The sequence below is a fragment of the Macrotis lagotis genome, chromosome 2 (genome assembly GCF_037893015.1).
Source record: "Macrotis lagotis isolate mMagLag1 chromosome 2, bilby.v1.9.chrom.fasta, whole genome shotgun sequence".
NCBI lineage: Eukaryota > Metazoa > Chordata > Mammalia > Peramelemorphia > Peramelidae > Macrotis > Macrotis lagotis.
Genome location: NC_133659.1, coordinates 258,505,521 through 258,522,696, shown reverse-complemented (window position 1 = coordinate 258,522,696; position 17,176 = coordinate 258,505,521). Strand labels below are relative to the sequence as shown.

Below are 17,176 nucleotides of genomic sequence, written 5' to 3'. Positions count from 1 at the left end.
AAGACAAAGAGAGAAAAATGTCAAATATCACGACCTCATTTCTTTTTTTTCTTTGTTTTCTTTTTTGGATTTTTCAAGGCAATGGGGTTAAGTGACTTGCCCAAGGTCACACAGCTAGGTAATTATTAAGAGTCTGAAGCCAGATTTGAACTCAGGTCCTCCTGACTCCAGGGCTGGTGCTCTATCTACTGTTTGATTTAACTGCTCCTATTTCTTTTTTTTAAAGAAATTTTCACTGATAATTTTTTTAACATCACTTACATTTCCCAATGTATCTTTCTCTAACTCCCAACCTCTCCAACATATTCATCAAAATCAAACATATTGAAATGATACTATCTGCAGTTTTCACATCCACAGTGCTAAACTTCTCTAAGAAATGGGGTATCATCTAATATCTGAGTAAAGCTTGATTTTTTTTAACCATATTCATATTTGTCTTTTTTTGTTGTTGTTCTTTCCACTGGCATTATTACCATCATTGTGTCTAATTGACAGATATATGAATCTGGAGATCAGGAGAGAGATTTGGGCTAGATAAGCAGATAGGAAAATCATCAATAGAGAGATAATCATTGAATCCATGGTAGCTGATGAGATAAATGAAACTGTATGGGAGAGAAGAAAAGAGTGCTTAGGACAGAGCCCTGGGGCATTCAACTCCAATTGGTATGAATTGAAAAGTATTACCATTATTATTTGATATGGTTCTAAATAAACATTGCTAAAAGAAGATAAAAAAGAAATTGAGGGAATAAGCTCAAGTGAAGAGGAAACAACACTCAGTTGCAGATGACATGATGCTTTACTTAGACAACCAAAAATGTATAGAAATTATTAATAAGTTCAGTAAACTAGCTGGACATAAAATAAACTCAAAACATATTTTCTGTACATTATCCACAAAATCCAGCAGGAAGAGAATACTAGCTTTTTGTGTCTGGGATGAGGAATATAATAAAAATGACAACTAGTATTTAAATTAATTTACAGATTCACTAGTCACCACACCTATCAAACTATTAAAGGATTACTTTACAGAACTAGAAAAAAAAAATTCACCTGGAGGATAAAAAAAAGCAGGGAAACAGTAGAGGAAGGGTTAGTAAAATCAGATCTCAAACTATACTATTAAGCAATAATCATCAAAACTACTTGGTAATAATTTTTTTTAAGTTTCAATGAAACAATTATATACACAATAGACAAAAGCAAATGATAAATCTTGCAAGTGGTCTGATTAGATTTAGACTAACAGCTCATACCATATTCCACAATAAATGCCAAAGGTATAGAAGACTAGATATAAAAAAGTCAAATTTTAAAGAAAATAAAGGAACAGGAAAATAGGTGCTTTTTACAACTACACAGGGGAGATAGAGTTCTTAACAAAATGAGATTTTGATCACACAAAATGGAAACCTTGCTGTACAAACAAAAACAAGGACAAAAGGTGTGGTTTCAAGTCTGTCTGTTGAAACTCCTTGATATCTCTGGCCTGGGCCCTTCCCAGTCAACCCCTTTCTTGGTCCTTAAGGATACCAGCATTCTTTTTTTTTTTTTTAGGGTTTTTTTATTTTTTGCAAGGCAAATGGGGTTAAGTGGCTTGCCTAAGACCACAACAGCTAGGCAATTATTAAGTGTCTGAGGCTGGATTTGAACTCAGGTACTCCTGAATCCAGGGCCAATGCTCTATCCACTGCACACCACCCCCCCCTGGATATCAGCATTCTTGATTTGGTTTCTTTCCAGGCTTTTGTTTCATTTACTGGAATTTGTCCTGGTTTCCCAGTACCTCTCTTTGCCTCTAAGTATACTTACCTATTCTAGAACTAGCTTTCCTGATGAACTCTTCTTGCTTCTTTCAGTTTTAGGTCATACTTTCTTGAAGTTTTGTACTGGATGGTGGTGATTTCTGTTCTTTTGTGGTTTTCTCTTATCATTAGACTTCCTGGTGTTCTGTTCTGAAATTTTGGGGGTTTCTGGCTATAAGAGCTAGTCTATAGTACCACCTTTCTACCATCAACTTAACTAGAAATCCTCAAGTTGTTTTAATCTCCATTTAAAAATGATCATTTGGAAAATTCATTCTTTCTATATGAGCATTAAGTTACAAAACTATTCACATTCTTTGACCATTCTTTACATATTAGGGAGGGCTCACACATTTGCTTGTCTGATACCTTGGACTGATATCAGAACCTGATCAACAAGATTTGCTACAAGGATCTACCACTTGTGACTGCCTCCCTTCTTTTTCTAGGTGCGTTAAATATCATTTGTGCAAAACATTTTCCATTTCGTGAAATTGAAATTATGTGCTTTATCTTTTTCACTTGTCTTCTTTCTTTATTTGGTTTAGACTTCACCCCCTAATCATTGATAGGAAAGATACTGATCAGCTCTTTTCATTTTTCCTATGGTATAATTTTTAATATTTAGGTCTCCATCATTTTGAATTTATAGTGGTCAGTGCTACACAATGATTGGTCTAAATTCATTTTTTGTCAGATTGTCTCCCAGTCTTTCTGGCCATTCTTGTTAAATAGCAAGTTGTTTCTGAGTTAATTTGTTTTTGTGATTCATCGAACCATGATTTACTGACATGAATTATTTCAGATTTTCCTAGTCTAGATGATTGATTTTTGTCTTTTTGAACTAGTACTATATAATTACTATTTTGCAATAAAAGTCTGAAGTCTGGAAGTACCATCTCTCCTTCATTCCAAAATATTTTTATTTGCCTTGATATTCTAGATTTTTTTATTCCTCCAAATAAATCGTCATTAATTAATCATCTAGTTGTTTAGCATAAGTGAGATATTTGTAAAGTGCTTAAGACATCATCTCTCTCCTTCCCAATCCCATAAAATATCCCTTTTCCAGTCTGAATAATATAACAATCTATAAATTAATTTCAATGGAATAATACTATCACTCAGTTATGACTAGTAAATTCCAATGTAATTGTAGTTAAACAAGTATTGAGTTTATTTTATAGACCAATTCTCAAATACTTTGCACATTTTAGTTAGTTTTAGAGTTCAGTTCTGTCTGACTCTGTGACCCCATTTGGGTTTTTTTTGGCAAAGGTACTAGAATGGTTTGCCATTTCTTTCTCCAGGCTATTTTACAAATGAGAAAACTGAGACAAACAGGATTAAGTGACTGGTAAGTGTCCAAGACTGAATTTGAACTCAAATCTTCCTAACTCCAGGTCCGGCACGGCACTGTATCACCTAGCTGCTAGTTATTTAGAATGGTTGTCCTGAGAGAGCAAGGTTTGTTCTCTCCAATCACCTTCCTCCAGTCGCTGTGTTTTCCTCATTCTACTTATTTCACTTTCCAACAGCTCATCTAAGAGTTTATCATCTTGTTTCATTTCATTCACAAACCATAATTTGCCAAGCTAATTTGCAGAACAGTCAAATCAATAAACACCCATTTTGAATCCAGTTTTTTGCTGACATGAAGTGTTGCTAAAAATATTTTGGAATAAAGGGAGCCTTTTACTTGGTCTCTGACCTTTTTTTGGATATATGCCTAGAAGTGGAATATTTGAGAAAAAGGTATAGACATCATCTTAATCATTTTATACATAATTTCAAACTATTTCTCAGAAAGGTCATACTAATTCATAGCCTCACCAATAATGCTTTAGTGTGTCCCTATTTTTTTCAACATCTTTGCCAATTTACTGGATGTGAGATGAAATTTCAGAGTTGCTTTGATTTGCATTTATCTCAATATTACAGATTTGGAGCATTCTTTTACATGGTTTATTGTTTACAATTCTTTTGAGATCTTTGTCCATACCCTTTCATGACTCCTTGATGGAATTTGACCTCATCTATTAGATATAACAGACAAAAAGACCTAAGCAGTGATAGATAACAAAGATTTCTGTCCAGTAAATTACTTCCCTTCTTATCCTAAGTGTAAAATTTTATGATAAAGCTTTTTCAGTTTCATGTAATAAAATTATCTTTTATCTTCTGTAATTGTCTTTATCCCTTGTTTGATTAACTCTTACCTTACTCATAGCTGTGAAAGGTGTCTACCTCCCTTCTAATTTTCTATGAAGTGGTTTATTATATGTTGGTCTAAGCCTTAGCTCTGCTGAGCTGCTTTACAGTTTTCCCAGTCTAGGCCATTTATGTTATAGGTTTGTCAATCACAGGATCACTTTTTCTGATTCTTCCTTGTCTAATATGTTCCATTGATCTACTTTTCTATTTTTTAACCAGTACAAAGTACTGCTCTATGATATGGCTTGAGTTCTGTCTTAACAGTGACTTAAGAGAGATTTGGAACAACAAAGTCCCATATATAGGGAAAATATGCCACTAATGTTGACAGGGGGGCAAACCAAGGGGGCCCCTAGTCACAGCACTGATGTCTAAGAAGAGCAGAGTCCTGCTGATTAGACACATTCTTCCTTGCTCTATATATGTTCTCTAAATCAAAGACTTGAAAATTAGGCATGGCTATCAAAATGAAAGTCAAAGCTTTCTAGTATAGCTGGCAGGTACTACAGAACCCCACAAGGACCCAAAGCAGCATAAGAAGGGAGGAATGTATAGTAAGAAAGCTTATGGAGGAAAGATTCTCATGTAGTACAGGAATGAGCGATGAGGGAGAATGAACATTCTGCAGAGGTCTTGGATGGAGTTAAGTAAACAAGGTGGATGAAGTGGGTCAGTGTGCTTTTATAAGGTTGTATCAGCTAGAGCCAGGAAATGGGGAAAGCACCAGAGAAGTTTACACCTGAATTGAGTCAAAGATCAGGACTAAGGTTAACTCATATTCAAACTCTCTATAGGCAGGAAAAGGGGTGCTAGGCTGTTAACGTTAAGTCTTATTATGACGGTGAAAAAGTTTTTAAAACTTCCAGGGGAGGCTTCTTCCTCTTGCTGGTCAGGGAGGCTATTATTTTCCTTACAAGTGCTATTTCCTCTTTGTTCCTATCTTATTAAATCATTTTCCTGAATACTATGAATCTTTTGTTCTTTCAAATGACTTTTGTTATTTTGTAGTTATTTCGGATGGAACTTCCCTTTCTATTATTATCTTCTAGATTATATTACTATATAGAAATGCAACTGATATGTATGGGGGTCTTTTGCAGCATGGACTCAGCTAAACAGTGCTTCAATGTGTTTTTCTCCTGAATCTCCAGGATTTTCATCTCTTCTTTGCCTCTCAGGCCTTATGCTGTTGATTGAATTCTCCTACTCACATTATTGTCAAAGAACAGTCCAGAAAGGGGACATACTTGCTTTACTGTATATTGGGAAAGTCCTGTTAAAAATGATGCTTCTTTCTGGTTTTAGATGGATGCTTCTTGTTACAGTAAAAAAGGACCCTTCTTTGCTGATAGTTGGTAGGGTTTTGAAGCATAAAACAATGTTTTGCTTTATCAAAGGCTTTTTCTGTATGTATTGATTTAATCATCTGGTTTGGGAGGTCTCTGTTTTTAATATTATGTGGATTTCTTCATCCTTGCATCTCTGGTAACTCCAACCAACTCATTCACAATGATGTTTTATTTTTGATAAATCATTTTAGTCTTTTTTTTTCCTTTTGAACTGAATCAATATTTATCAATGGTATTCTTTGCAGTTGTCTTTCTATTTTTCCCTGGTTTATGGGACAGGGCTATACCTGCCTTGTAAACTACTTTCTCAATCTTAGAAAATAACTTGTGTTTTATACATATGAATTATTTAAAGTTTGATAAATTCTTCTGTAAATCCATCTAGAATAGGGCTGGGTTTTTCCCTTTTGCAGTAACTTTATAGCCAGTTTAGTTTCCTTTTCTTAACTTGGGTTAAGCATTCTATTTGGTGCTATGATTTTTAAAGACAATAAACTCAATTCTTTGGACATATGGCTGTGCTTAGTATATCCTGATAATTCCTTTTATTTTTTCTCTGGCATAATTTCACTGTTAAATTTGGTTTTTGGTTAATGTGATTTGTCACCTTCTTTTAATCAGGGTGGCTATCAAATTTGTTAGACTCAGCTTTTTTTTTTCCTGACAGCTCTAGTTTCATTAGTTCTATAGCCTTTGTTTTCAACCCATTTATTTCTCTTCCAATTTCCAAAATTTCTAATTCTTTAAATTATTTAGCTAATTCTCTTTTCTTATTTTGTTTTAAGTCACAAGTAATTTATTTTTGAGAATCATTTAATATGAAATTATACAAATAAAATTTGTATAAACACAAATCCACATGTGTCATACTACAGATGGCAAAGGACAAAGCAAAAGCAAGAAAACTAAATCAGCCTATATACAATTGGACACAGTTGTGTCATGTCCACTAAAAGTCTTTTACAAAATAGTCATCTGAGATCAATAGAAGACCACTATCTCCACTCAATGTCGTCATCCTGCAAGACAGGCGGCTGGGGCACATCTGCACCTGCTTTCTCCAGTCCTCCTCTAATACAGCTGGTAATTGTTTTGGTGATTCCCAGCCCCTCGGGATGCTTGGCTGACCTCAGCCACGACCCCAGTCGCACCTCAGCGCCTCTCCCTGCTTTCTGTTGCGTTGGTATACCTCTTTGGGCTGGGCAACTCTGATTTCACACGTCCCAGAACCAATTTGATGGTATTTGTTTCCTAATAATTTCTTTACTGGTTCTTCATCTGTATATGTATTAAAAACAGAATCCTCTTCTTTCATTTGTTTTTGTGTCCACAGGAAGCTCGATATTCTCAATCTCTCCCAAGGCCCCGAAGTACTCCTGGATCTGCTCCTCGGACGTGTCCGGGCTCAGTCCGCCGACACACACTTTCTTGGGGGCTCCTTTCCCTTCAGCGCCTTGGCACACTTGGGGTCTACAACCTGCCATCCAGCGTGTGCTCCTTCAGCTCCAGGCCCTTGTCCAGGCTGGCCACGTCCTAGAAGAGCACAAAGCCAAGCCCTACGCCGGCCCATGATGGGTCTGTCTCCATGGTGCCGTCCACCACCTCTCCCAAGCGGGCCGGTACTGGGTCAGGTGCTTCTTCCTTGCCACCCGGCTCAGCCCTCCAGTAAACATTTTAGCGCCGTCCCGCTGGTTCTTGCTCGCTGATCCTACAGCCCTCGGCGAGCTCCTCCTGGCTGCTGCACATGCTCACGTCCTCCACAGCAGTGGGGCAGGGGCAGGTGGCGGGGCAGGCGGCGGGGGCAGGGGTCGGCGGCGTGTTGCATGCAGCCGGGTTTAAAATGGTGGCGGAAGAGCTCCTTTCTTATTTTGTTAATGCATGTTTTGGGGGAAAATTTTCCTTTGAGAATTGCATTAACTACCGCATTGCAGAAACTTTGGTATGCTGTGTCATCATAAACATTACCTTTTATTTATTGTTTTACTCTCTGATCCACTCATTCAGTTGATTTACAATGTACACCATGGAAACAACGTAAAGAGTGACAAACTGCCTTCTGTCGGGGGTGGGGGAGGGAAGTAAGATTAGGGGGAAAAATTATAAAACTCAAAAAAAATAAAATCTTTAAAAAAAAAAAAAGAGTTGGGGGCAGCTAGGTGGCGAAGTAGATAGAGCACCGGCCCTGGAGTCAGGAGTACCTGGGTTCAAATCCGGTCTCAGACACATAATAATGACCTAGCTGTGTGGCCTTGGGCAAGCCACTTAACCCTGTTTGCCTTGCAAAAAAAAAAATCCTACAAAAAAAAAGGAGTTGATTTAAATTCATTTTAGGTTTGCATCTTTTATTTTTACTGTCTTGCTGATCTATTACATTATGGTATATGAAATATATGTTTAGTATTTTTTTTACATTTATATGTATTTCTCTGTACACAATGGTCTACTTTTGTAGAGACCATATAGTGTACATAACTTTTATTGGACGATGCAGTTAATTCATGTTTAAAGAGTAAGTTTGTGTTTTCCTTCATTTGCTTATTTAGTATTTTTAATTTTGCTCTATTCAGGAGTTCAAATCTTGTTTCTAACACACACTGGCTATGAAATGCAGGACAAGTCATTTAGCCCCTCAATGGTCTAGACAGACAGCTCTCTAAGACTGGAAATATTTTTTTAAAAAAGGTGCCAATTTGCATTGGTAGAGGGAATTTCCTCATTGGGGAGTTCAATATTCTAATGAAATCAGAAGTCTAGTCTCTATTGTTAATTTAAGTTTTCAGTTTTATTACATTGCTCTGACACAGCTCAATTTCTGCTGCCTCCCTTATCTTTCAACAACCTCAGCTCTTGTTTGTCAACTCTTTCCCTCAATTTTGGAGATCTACTTTATTCTTCTTTTATTCATCTTTTCTTTGTGTGTATATATATATATATCTTTTTTCTTTGTTTTTGCAAGGCAATAGGGTTAAATGACTTAATCAAGGTCACACAGCTAGGTTATTATTAAGTATTTGAGGCTGGATTTGAACTCAGATCCTCCTGACTCCAGGGTCAGTGCTCTATTCACTGGGCCATCCAGCTGCCTCTGTATATATATCTTTTATCCATTTCTTCACCTCCCTCCTCTTCTCAGTCTTTCAGTTAAATGGTTAGCTTAATATCTTCCCTCCAACTTTTTGGTTTTCTTTCTAGTACACCTTTTTCTAAAAAGTTTTTCTTTGCTTTGCCTTTTCATCTGAAATTTTACTCTCATTCGTGGTCTATAACCTTATTTTTTTCCTTTCATTTCCCTGTGTTACTCAGAGAGTTGAAATTTTTGAAGTATTGGGTTTGATCTCCCTCACCTAACCAATTTCTATGTTACTACCTTTATAAATTTTTCTCCACTGGCTTTTTTTTTCTATTGTCTCAGTATTCAAAGTAACAATTTATAAAGAAAATGATGCTGACAATTTTCAATGTAATATTGTCCAGTTTTACACTCTACCTCCCTTCCTACTGACTGAGATCACTTCTCAAGTGTTCTTTCTTTCTTTTTTTTTTTTAAAGGTTTTTGCAAGGCAGTGGGGTTAAGTAGCTTGCCCAAGGCCACACAGCTAGGTAATTATTAAGTGTCTGAGACCGGATTTGAACCCAGGTACTCCTGACTCCAAGGCTGGTGCTTTATCCACTAAGCCACTTAGCCGCCCCTCCTTGGTCTTTCTGAAACTGCCCTACTTTCATCATTTTTTATAGTATAAATAGCATTCCATTACATTCATATATCTTAACTTGTTCAGCTATATTCCAAAGTGAGGGTACCCCTTTGGTTTCCAAATTCTTTGTTACCACAAAAAAAAAAGTTGCTACAAATATTTTTGTATTTTTTTGTATTTGTATTTTTCTTTGATCTCTTTAATACTGGTACTGCTGGGTTGAAAGTTATGAACAATTTAGTAACTTTCTGGGTAGAGTTACAAATTGCTTTCTGGAGTAGAAACCAATTGTGAATTAATGCACCACTTCTCTGGTATCTGTCATTTTCTTTACTTGTCAATTTTGCCAGTGTGATGTAAGGCAGAACTTCAGATATGTTTTAATTTGCATTTCTTCAGTTATTAGTTAGAGTATTTATTGACAGCTTAGATTTCTTCCTCTGGAAAGTGTTCATTAATATTCTTCCACTACTTAACAACTGGAAAATGAATTTATTTTTAATTTGAATAAGTTCCCTTTATATTTTAGAAATTAGACCTTTGTCAGAGAAATTTTTTACAGATTTTTTCTCCTATACTTGCTTTTCTTCTCATTTTAACTGCATTAGTTTTATTAGTTTAAAAAATCATAATTTTGTATGATCAAAATTAGGCATTTTGTCTCCTGTTTTTCTCTCTATCTCTTCTTGATCAAGAACTTCTCCTCATGCATAGATGTAACAGGCAATTTCTTATTTGCTTCTCTAATTTGTTTGACATTATCCTTTATGTATATATCATGCACCCATTTTGAATTTGTCAATAGTATGAGATGTTGGTCTATAACAATTTCTGCAAGACTACTTTCCAATTTTCCCAACAATTTCAGTTGAACACTAAGTCTTGCCCTGACAGATGGGAGCACTGAGTTTATTCTAGATTAATGTGCTTATTTGATTCTAGATCTTCTGTTCCTCCAAATAAATTTTTTTCTAGCTCTATAAATTAGTCCTTTGACACAAAATATATAAATTAATTAGGCTGTATTGTCTTTTTTTATTATGTGGGTTCAGCCTATATATGAATAATTAATATTTCTCCAATTATTTAGACCTGTATTTGTATAAAAGATGTTTTGTAATTATATTCACATAATTCCTGTGTCTTGGTAGAGATTTCCTTAATCTTGTTTCAAAGCTGAGATCAAGGCTTCAGAAAACTGACTCTTTAAAACCTGCACCCTGATTCCTCCCCACCCACACCCCCCGAGAACTTGAAGCCTACTGACCTCATCCAGGCAGCGCTCATAGGTCTCTCGCTGGTTCTCATTGGCTTGGGCCAGGGCTGAATTCTCCGCCTAAGCAGAAGGAAGGAAAGGACAGCAAATTAAGAATTTACATAGGCACCCAATCTCACATTTTATAGGAATCCATCAATAAGCTATAGAGTCTAGAAGGAGGACTTCAGGGAAAGAGGCTCTTTTCATATAATGATCCTCCACTCCATGAGTAAAGGAACTGTGTCTTGTTCCAAACTCTGCCTCTCCAGCATCAAGCAGAGGTCTTTGAGTCAAGTGATTGTAGGTTTGCTTACTATAACAGAACTATAATAGACCTCAGGAAAGTCCATTTCTTTTTAAGATTCGCCTCAGTGAAGGAGTGTATGTTCAAGATTTCAGGTTGGAAGGTATGAAGAAAAAGAAAAAACTACCCCAAGAGTCCTTCAAGGGGAGAGGATGTAAGACAGAAGGGAGCTTCAATGGAGAGAGGGTAGGGCTTTTGAGGTACAATAAGACATTCAGTTTAGGGCTTTGGATGGGGGAAGAAAAAGAGCACAGACAGAAAGGAGTGGTTCACCCTCCAGCCATGCAGGCCATGGAATAAAGTAAAAGAAAGGAAGTACTAAAATGGTTTCTCTGCTCCAAGATCACTAAGAGTGAGAGTGAGTAGAGGGACTGTGGGGAAGAAACCAATCCTTTGGGTCCAAGGAGCTAAAATAGAGTTCTAAAGAAGATCATAAGATCACAGAATTAGTTAGAGGTTTTCTAGTCCCACCCCTTCATTTTACAGAGTAGGAAACTGAGGCAGAGAATACATAAAAGGGACTGTTATTAAATGGCAGCACTTGTACTACTTAGTCCTCTGGTTTAGCTGGGGCAGTTATAAAGTTGTTTACAAATATCTCATTTGATCTTCACGACACCTTACAAGGGAAGCGCTGTTACTGTTCCCGTTTTATAGCTGAGGAAGCTGACTTCCTGAGGCCCCCCAATCAGTGTCTGAGTCTGGATCTGAATGCGCATGTACACACACACACACACACACACACACACACTACATGCTACACCCAGTTCTTGAGATTAAACTGTAGAGCAAAAAACTCCAAAGTTCCCCTACCCTCTCCATTGCCAGCTCCCTGAATTTATGAGCTAGGAAATCTGCCCCCACCCCCCTGGATTATTTTACCTCCAGTTCCCGAAGGCGATGCAAAAGCTCTTGACAAGTCCCTAGCTCCATGTTACTGCTACTTCCTGGCTTTGGGGTTCCAGGGTCCCCAGCTGGATCCTCTACTGCCTGAGACATCAAGCTCTATAAACAACAACAAAAAATAACTAGAAGAACATAAATTGGGATGATGAGAGAAGAGATTATGGCTCTCTATATTACTTTTCTTATATAATATTTATTCTTATGGTTCATACTTAGTCTTTCAAAACAATAACAAATTATAATAATAATTAAAATAATAAAAACTAAGTCTTATAAGTCAAGAATAAGATAAAAGTGGCAAAATAGAATAGGAACACTGAACACTCTGGTCAGAAGACTAGGTTCTTAATCTAGTCTCTGCTACCAGTTCATTTCTTGGAGTTCTTCATTTGTAAAATGAGTGAGTTAAGTGTAGTCGAGGAGTCAGCAAACTGTTTCCATGGGTCAAATGAAGCAAGAAAGATTTTTACATGTAAAAACAAGGTTTATTATTAAATTTTAAAATGCAAAAGACACTGTTGATCCCTGGGACAAATACATGGTGTCAAAATTCTTATGATCAGACCCCCTTTAAGAGCAAAAAATTTTTGAGCATACACCCTAATGTGTATTTATTTGTAAAATATATAGCTATACAATTATACTTTTAATGTGCATTAAAAACCTACACAAGGGGCGGCTAGGTGGCACAGTGGATAAGAGCACTGGCCCTGGAGTCAGGAGTACCTGAGTTCAAATCCAACCTCAGACAGTTAATAATTATCTAGCTGTGTGGCCTTGGGCAAGCCACTTAACCCCATTTGCCTTGCAAAAACCCCCTAAAAAAACCTAAAAACTTACACAAAAATAGAAATTTAAAGATGAAATAATATTTGATTTTTAGAAGAGAACCTTTGGAGTCTAGTGAGAAGGAAAAGTGACATGGTCAAACCCATGATACATAAAAAAATTTTTGTAGTTGTATGGAAGACAGATTGAGAAGAGGAGGAGGCTATGCAGTAATTTAGCTGAGAGGGAAGGCTGGCCTGAAAAAGTGGACTAGCAGTATGGAGAAATCATGGAGGTAGAAGTGACAAAATTCTGAGAATAACTATATATATATTTAGGGTGAAGGAGTCAAAGATGACACAAAAAACTGTGAACTTCATGGCTAAAAGAATGGGTTTCTCTAACTTTTTGACCTCAATCACAATGTTTTTGTTGTTCAATCATGCCCGACTCCATGTGACCCCCATGAACAAAGTCGATGAAGTTTTCTTGGTGAAGATACTGGAGTGGTTTGTCATTTCTTTTTCCAGTGTGTTCATATTTTACAGATCAAGAATTGAAACAAATAGGGGTTAAGTGACTTGCCCAGGGTCACATAGCTAGTGAGTTTCTGGGACTGGATTTCAACTCAGTTCTCTCTGATTCTAGGCCTGGTACTCTATCCATCGCACCACCTAGGTGCCCCATGACCCCTTTACAGGACCCCAAAGAGTTCTTTTTATGTAAGTTATGTCTGTACTTATCACATTAAAAATTAAAACATCTTACTACTATGATATAAATAGTTTTGATCTGGTAGATCACCTGAAAGGACTTTAGGGGTCCCTGGACTATATATAAAAGGAACAGAGAAATTCAGAAGGGTGATTTTGGGAGGATAATATAATGCATGTGCTATGCAGATCAAAACACATCCATGACTATTTATCCTATCTCTGTCCCATCCTAAAAGGAAAGAGAGAGAACATGAAGCTTTTACTCACTAACCACTGCCTCAGAACCTAGTGAACAACCTATGAGGGGATTCTACAACAGGCACAAGGTGATCTGGGGTTATGTGATGCTGGGGGAGTAGAGATGTAGAATTTTCTACATGAAACCTGTACTGTTGCCTCTCTGGATAGCAGGTACTGTCTGATTATTGCTGCCCTTACAGAAGGGAGACTGGGAGCCAGTATAGTGGAGGAAGGTGCAGCGGAACAATAAGGGATAAAGTTAATATTGGAAATATTCTCCCAAATTGGCTATTGTTTAGAGCAGAGATGGGGAACCTTCAGTCTGCAGGCCTTTGGTGTGGCTTTGTCATGGAAAGTACAGGCAGGACTAGAAATTCAATAAATCTAGCATCTCTTTTTAAGTTTTCTGTAAGGCAATGGGGTTAAGCGGCTTGCCCAAGGCCACACAGCTAGGTAATTATTAAGTATCTGTGGCCAGATTTGAACTCAGATCCTCCTGACTCCAGGGCCAGTGCTCTATCCACTCAGCCACCTAGCTGCCCCAATCTAGCAGCTTTTTAGGGTTGAATTAATTAAATGTTTGACCAAATAAAACCTTCGAATGATGTTATAAATATTCAAAGGATTCTTGGCAGAACAACACCCCCCACCACTATCTTTCCACTCTCCAATGGACTGATCAATCATCCCTTGGGGTAAGGCTACAGCCTCCACTTTAGAGTTCACCTTGACTAGGAGGTCAGTAAACTCCTGCCTTTGCCCCTGAGCAAAGAATTTTTTTTTTAATGCTGTAAAATAAAGTTTTACCATATTAGCTCTCAGAAAGCTGGTGGATTTTGTCTCTCACATATAGGCTAACCATCCATGGATCTAGTCCAATGGTCCCCTCCAGTGTCTTTTTCAACTCTTAATCCAGTGGGCTAATGAACTCATTGATGAGATAGGGTTATTGGGTTATGTGAAGGGGATATAGAAGTCCCACCTTGGGAACTGGCACCAACAATTCATAAATAGCCCCATTTCTTTTAGTTTTCCAATTGTAGGTTGAATCTTCTAACAAAACCAGGTCAAAAGAAAGAAGACCTGAAATCTAGTCTTAATTTGTTGTTAACTTGTTAAAACAAGCTCTTCACCTGTCAAATCCAAGTAAAACTGCTTTTCCATAGGCCTCACATATACTAATGATAAGTATCCTATAATAAAATCAACATTTTTTACAATCTGTTTAACTACTGAATTTCCCCAAAACCAAACCAAATTCAATAAAAAGTGATTTACTAATTGAAGGTTTGTGTGGTGTAATAATACGAAGAACTCAGGTGGGGAAGCAGGAAACTGAGTTCTAGGTCACTACAGCTTGTTCTGGAAGTCTTGCACATGCATATTGAGACTCCTTCAAATAACCTAACCTACCAATTCCTCAACCAATTGTTTCCTACAATCTATTCCTCCATTATACCTCACCTACACAGAAATGGTCTTAACCTTGAACTTGTCCTCTCCCATAAGAGCTCCACTTCTACGTTCATGAGCTTGGAGATTCCTTTATCTGATATTGATCTTTCAACTTTTTATCTTTCCCAGTGTTTCACAACCTCTAATCCTTTTCATCCTGATTGTGATCACTAGGTCTTTCCATACTTCAGTTCCTTACAATAGCTGTCCTCCCCATCTCAATGAATTTAGCTCTACACTCCCATAAATCCACTGTCTCCTTGTTCTCTTACCAGTCATGCACTGTCAAACTCCTACCATCTGCCTCTTTTGCACCAATCCATGTTAAGATGAATGGAGACTGAGGAAGTCATGAAATAATGCTGACTGGTTCACTACAAAATTTTTACATAATTTTAAGGGGGCCCTCCCCTCAGTAAGGTAATACTCTTAAACACCTTGTTAATCACTTATCCTGCTACCCAAAATATTCCCTCCCCTATTCTTTCAGCTAAGGACTTTCCTTCTACTTCACTTCCCTTTTCATTTCAAATCATTCAAGACATTTTCCTTCCACTATCTTCTCCTTCATCCATCTCAGAGGTAGTCTTCCCAAGGCAAACTACTCAATATTCACCCCTCCTATCTTTTATAGCAAATTGTTTGCTCCCTCCATTATCCTCATTTTTTTCTCTAACACTTAACTTCTCTCAAACTACTTGTCCCTTCTGTTCTTTTTTTTTGGCAAGGTGATAGGGTTTAAGTGACTTGCCCAAGGTCACACAGCTAGGTAATTATTAAGTGTCTGAGATCACACTTGAACGCAGGTCCTCCTGATTCCAGGGCCAATATTCTATTCATCACTGAGCCACCTAGCTGCCCCATCTGCTGTCTTTAAAAATGTCTTTGTCTCCCCATCACAAAAACAACAAAAAAAAAAATCTTCATGTGAGCTGTTTTTGCTAGTTATTATCCTATTAACAGTCATGGGTGTGTGCTCCTCTCAATTCTATGGAAAAGTCACCTAAGGCCGCATTACTCCACTTCTTCCTCCTTTCTTTAAGTAACACTACTTTCTCCAGTGTTACCAATAATTTCTTAAATGACAAATCTAATGGCCTTTCCTCAATCCTTCTTGACCTATCTGCAGAATATGATATTGTTGTTCACCATCTTCTCTTTCTTAATTAACTCTGTTCTCTTCTGGTTCTTCTCCTACCTGTCTAACCATTCTTAAGTCTCCTTTGCTGCATCTTCATTCAGGGCATAATCACAAACCCCAGGATCTGTCCTGAGTCTTATTCTTTTCTCCCTCTATATTAATCTCAATTGGCAATCCCATCAGCTCCCACTAGTTTGACAACCATCTCTATGCAGATAACATCCAGATCTAGGCACACTCTTAGTCTTTTCCCTTGGCTCCAGACCTATATCACCATTTGTCTTTTGGATATTTCAAACTGGATATCCAAAGGCATCTCAAACTCAACATTTCCCAAGCTCCCCAAACTGTTCCTTCTTCCCCACTTTCCTGGGCACTTTCCCACATCAAGGACAGTGACGTTTGTCCTTCATTCTTGAAGAAGACCAAGACATCAGGGAACTATGCCATGAAGTTCTTAGTCACTGTACTGGAAACCTTGTCATTTTTGACTCCTCAGCTGAACATACTCCACAGCAAAACTTGATGATCCAGCTGTCCCATTCTTCACATAGCCACCACCTCCATGTAGGTGCCATCACTTCAGGCCTATACGTGCACAATAGCCTTTTAGCTGCTCTTCCTGCCTCAAGTCCCTCTTTTCTCCATTTGTTAAAATATTATGTTAATATTATGTGATTTTTCCTGAGGTACAGGTACAACCATGTCAAATTCCAGTGGCTCTCTATTTTACCCTCAGGATCCTATAGAAAATTCTATTTGTGTTTAAAGCTCTTCACAACCTGGCCCCTTCAGGCCTTACTCCATATATGCTATGCTCCAGCAGCACTGGCCTCCTTTGTGTTGTTCCTACAAGATAATCTCTTGACTCCACACCTGAAAAACTCTTCCTCCTCACTTGGGTCTTCTGGCTTTCCTGGCTTCCTTTAAGACTTAGTTCAAATGCCATCCTCAGGCCCTCCACTATTAGCGCCTTCCATTTACACTATATATCTTATATTTACATGATTGATTGTTCTATGTCCTTCCTTGTTAAGAATGTGAGCTTGGGGGCAGCTAGGCGGTACAGTGGATAGAGCACCAGCCCTGGAGTCAGGAGTACCTAAGTTCAAATCCAGCCTCAGACACTTAATAATTACCTAGCTGTGTGACCTTGGTCAAGCCACTTAACCCCATCTGCCTTGCAAAAACCTTTAAAAAAGAAAGAAAAAAGAAAAAAAGAAAGAGTGTGAGCTCCTTGAAAGCAGGGATTCTTTGCATCTTTAGTGTTGAGGGCACTATCTGATATGTTGTAAGTTTTTAATCAATGCTTCTTG

At 37.6% G+C, this 17,176-nt stretch overlaps 1 protein-coding gene and 1 pseudogene across 8 annotated transcripts in view; both read right to left on the bottom strand.

Annotated features, from left to right (window-relative positions):
- The window catches only part of NCKAP5L (NCK associated protein 5 like), a 56,969-nt gene that overhangs the window by 24,511 nt on the left and 15,282 nt on the right, over nucleotides 1–17,176 (bottom strand). For all 8 annotated transcript variants that reach the window (XM_074225957.1, XM_074225959.1, XM_074225955.1 and 5 more), the window contains 2 exons: nucleotides 11,517–11,639; nucleotides 10,340–10,408 (listed from right to left, as the gene is read on the bottom strand). In XM_074225957.1, the coding sequence (XP_074082058.1) occupies nucleotides 10,340–10,408; nucleotides 11,517–11,633 (186 nt within the window). In that variant the 5' untranslated portion in view covers nucleotides 11,634–11,639. The remainder of the gene's footprint in view (nucleotides 1–10,339; nucleotides 10,409–11,516; nucleotides 11,640–17,176) is intronic.
- Nucleotides 10–7,157, bottom strand: LOC141514842 (heterogeneous nuclear ribonucleoprotein D-like pseudogene; annotated as a pseudogene).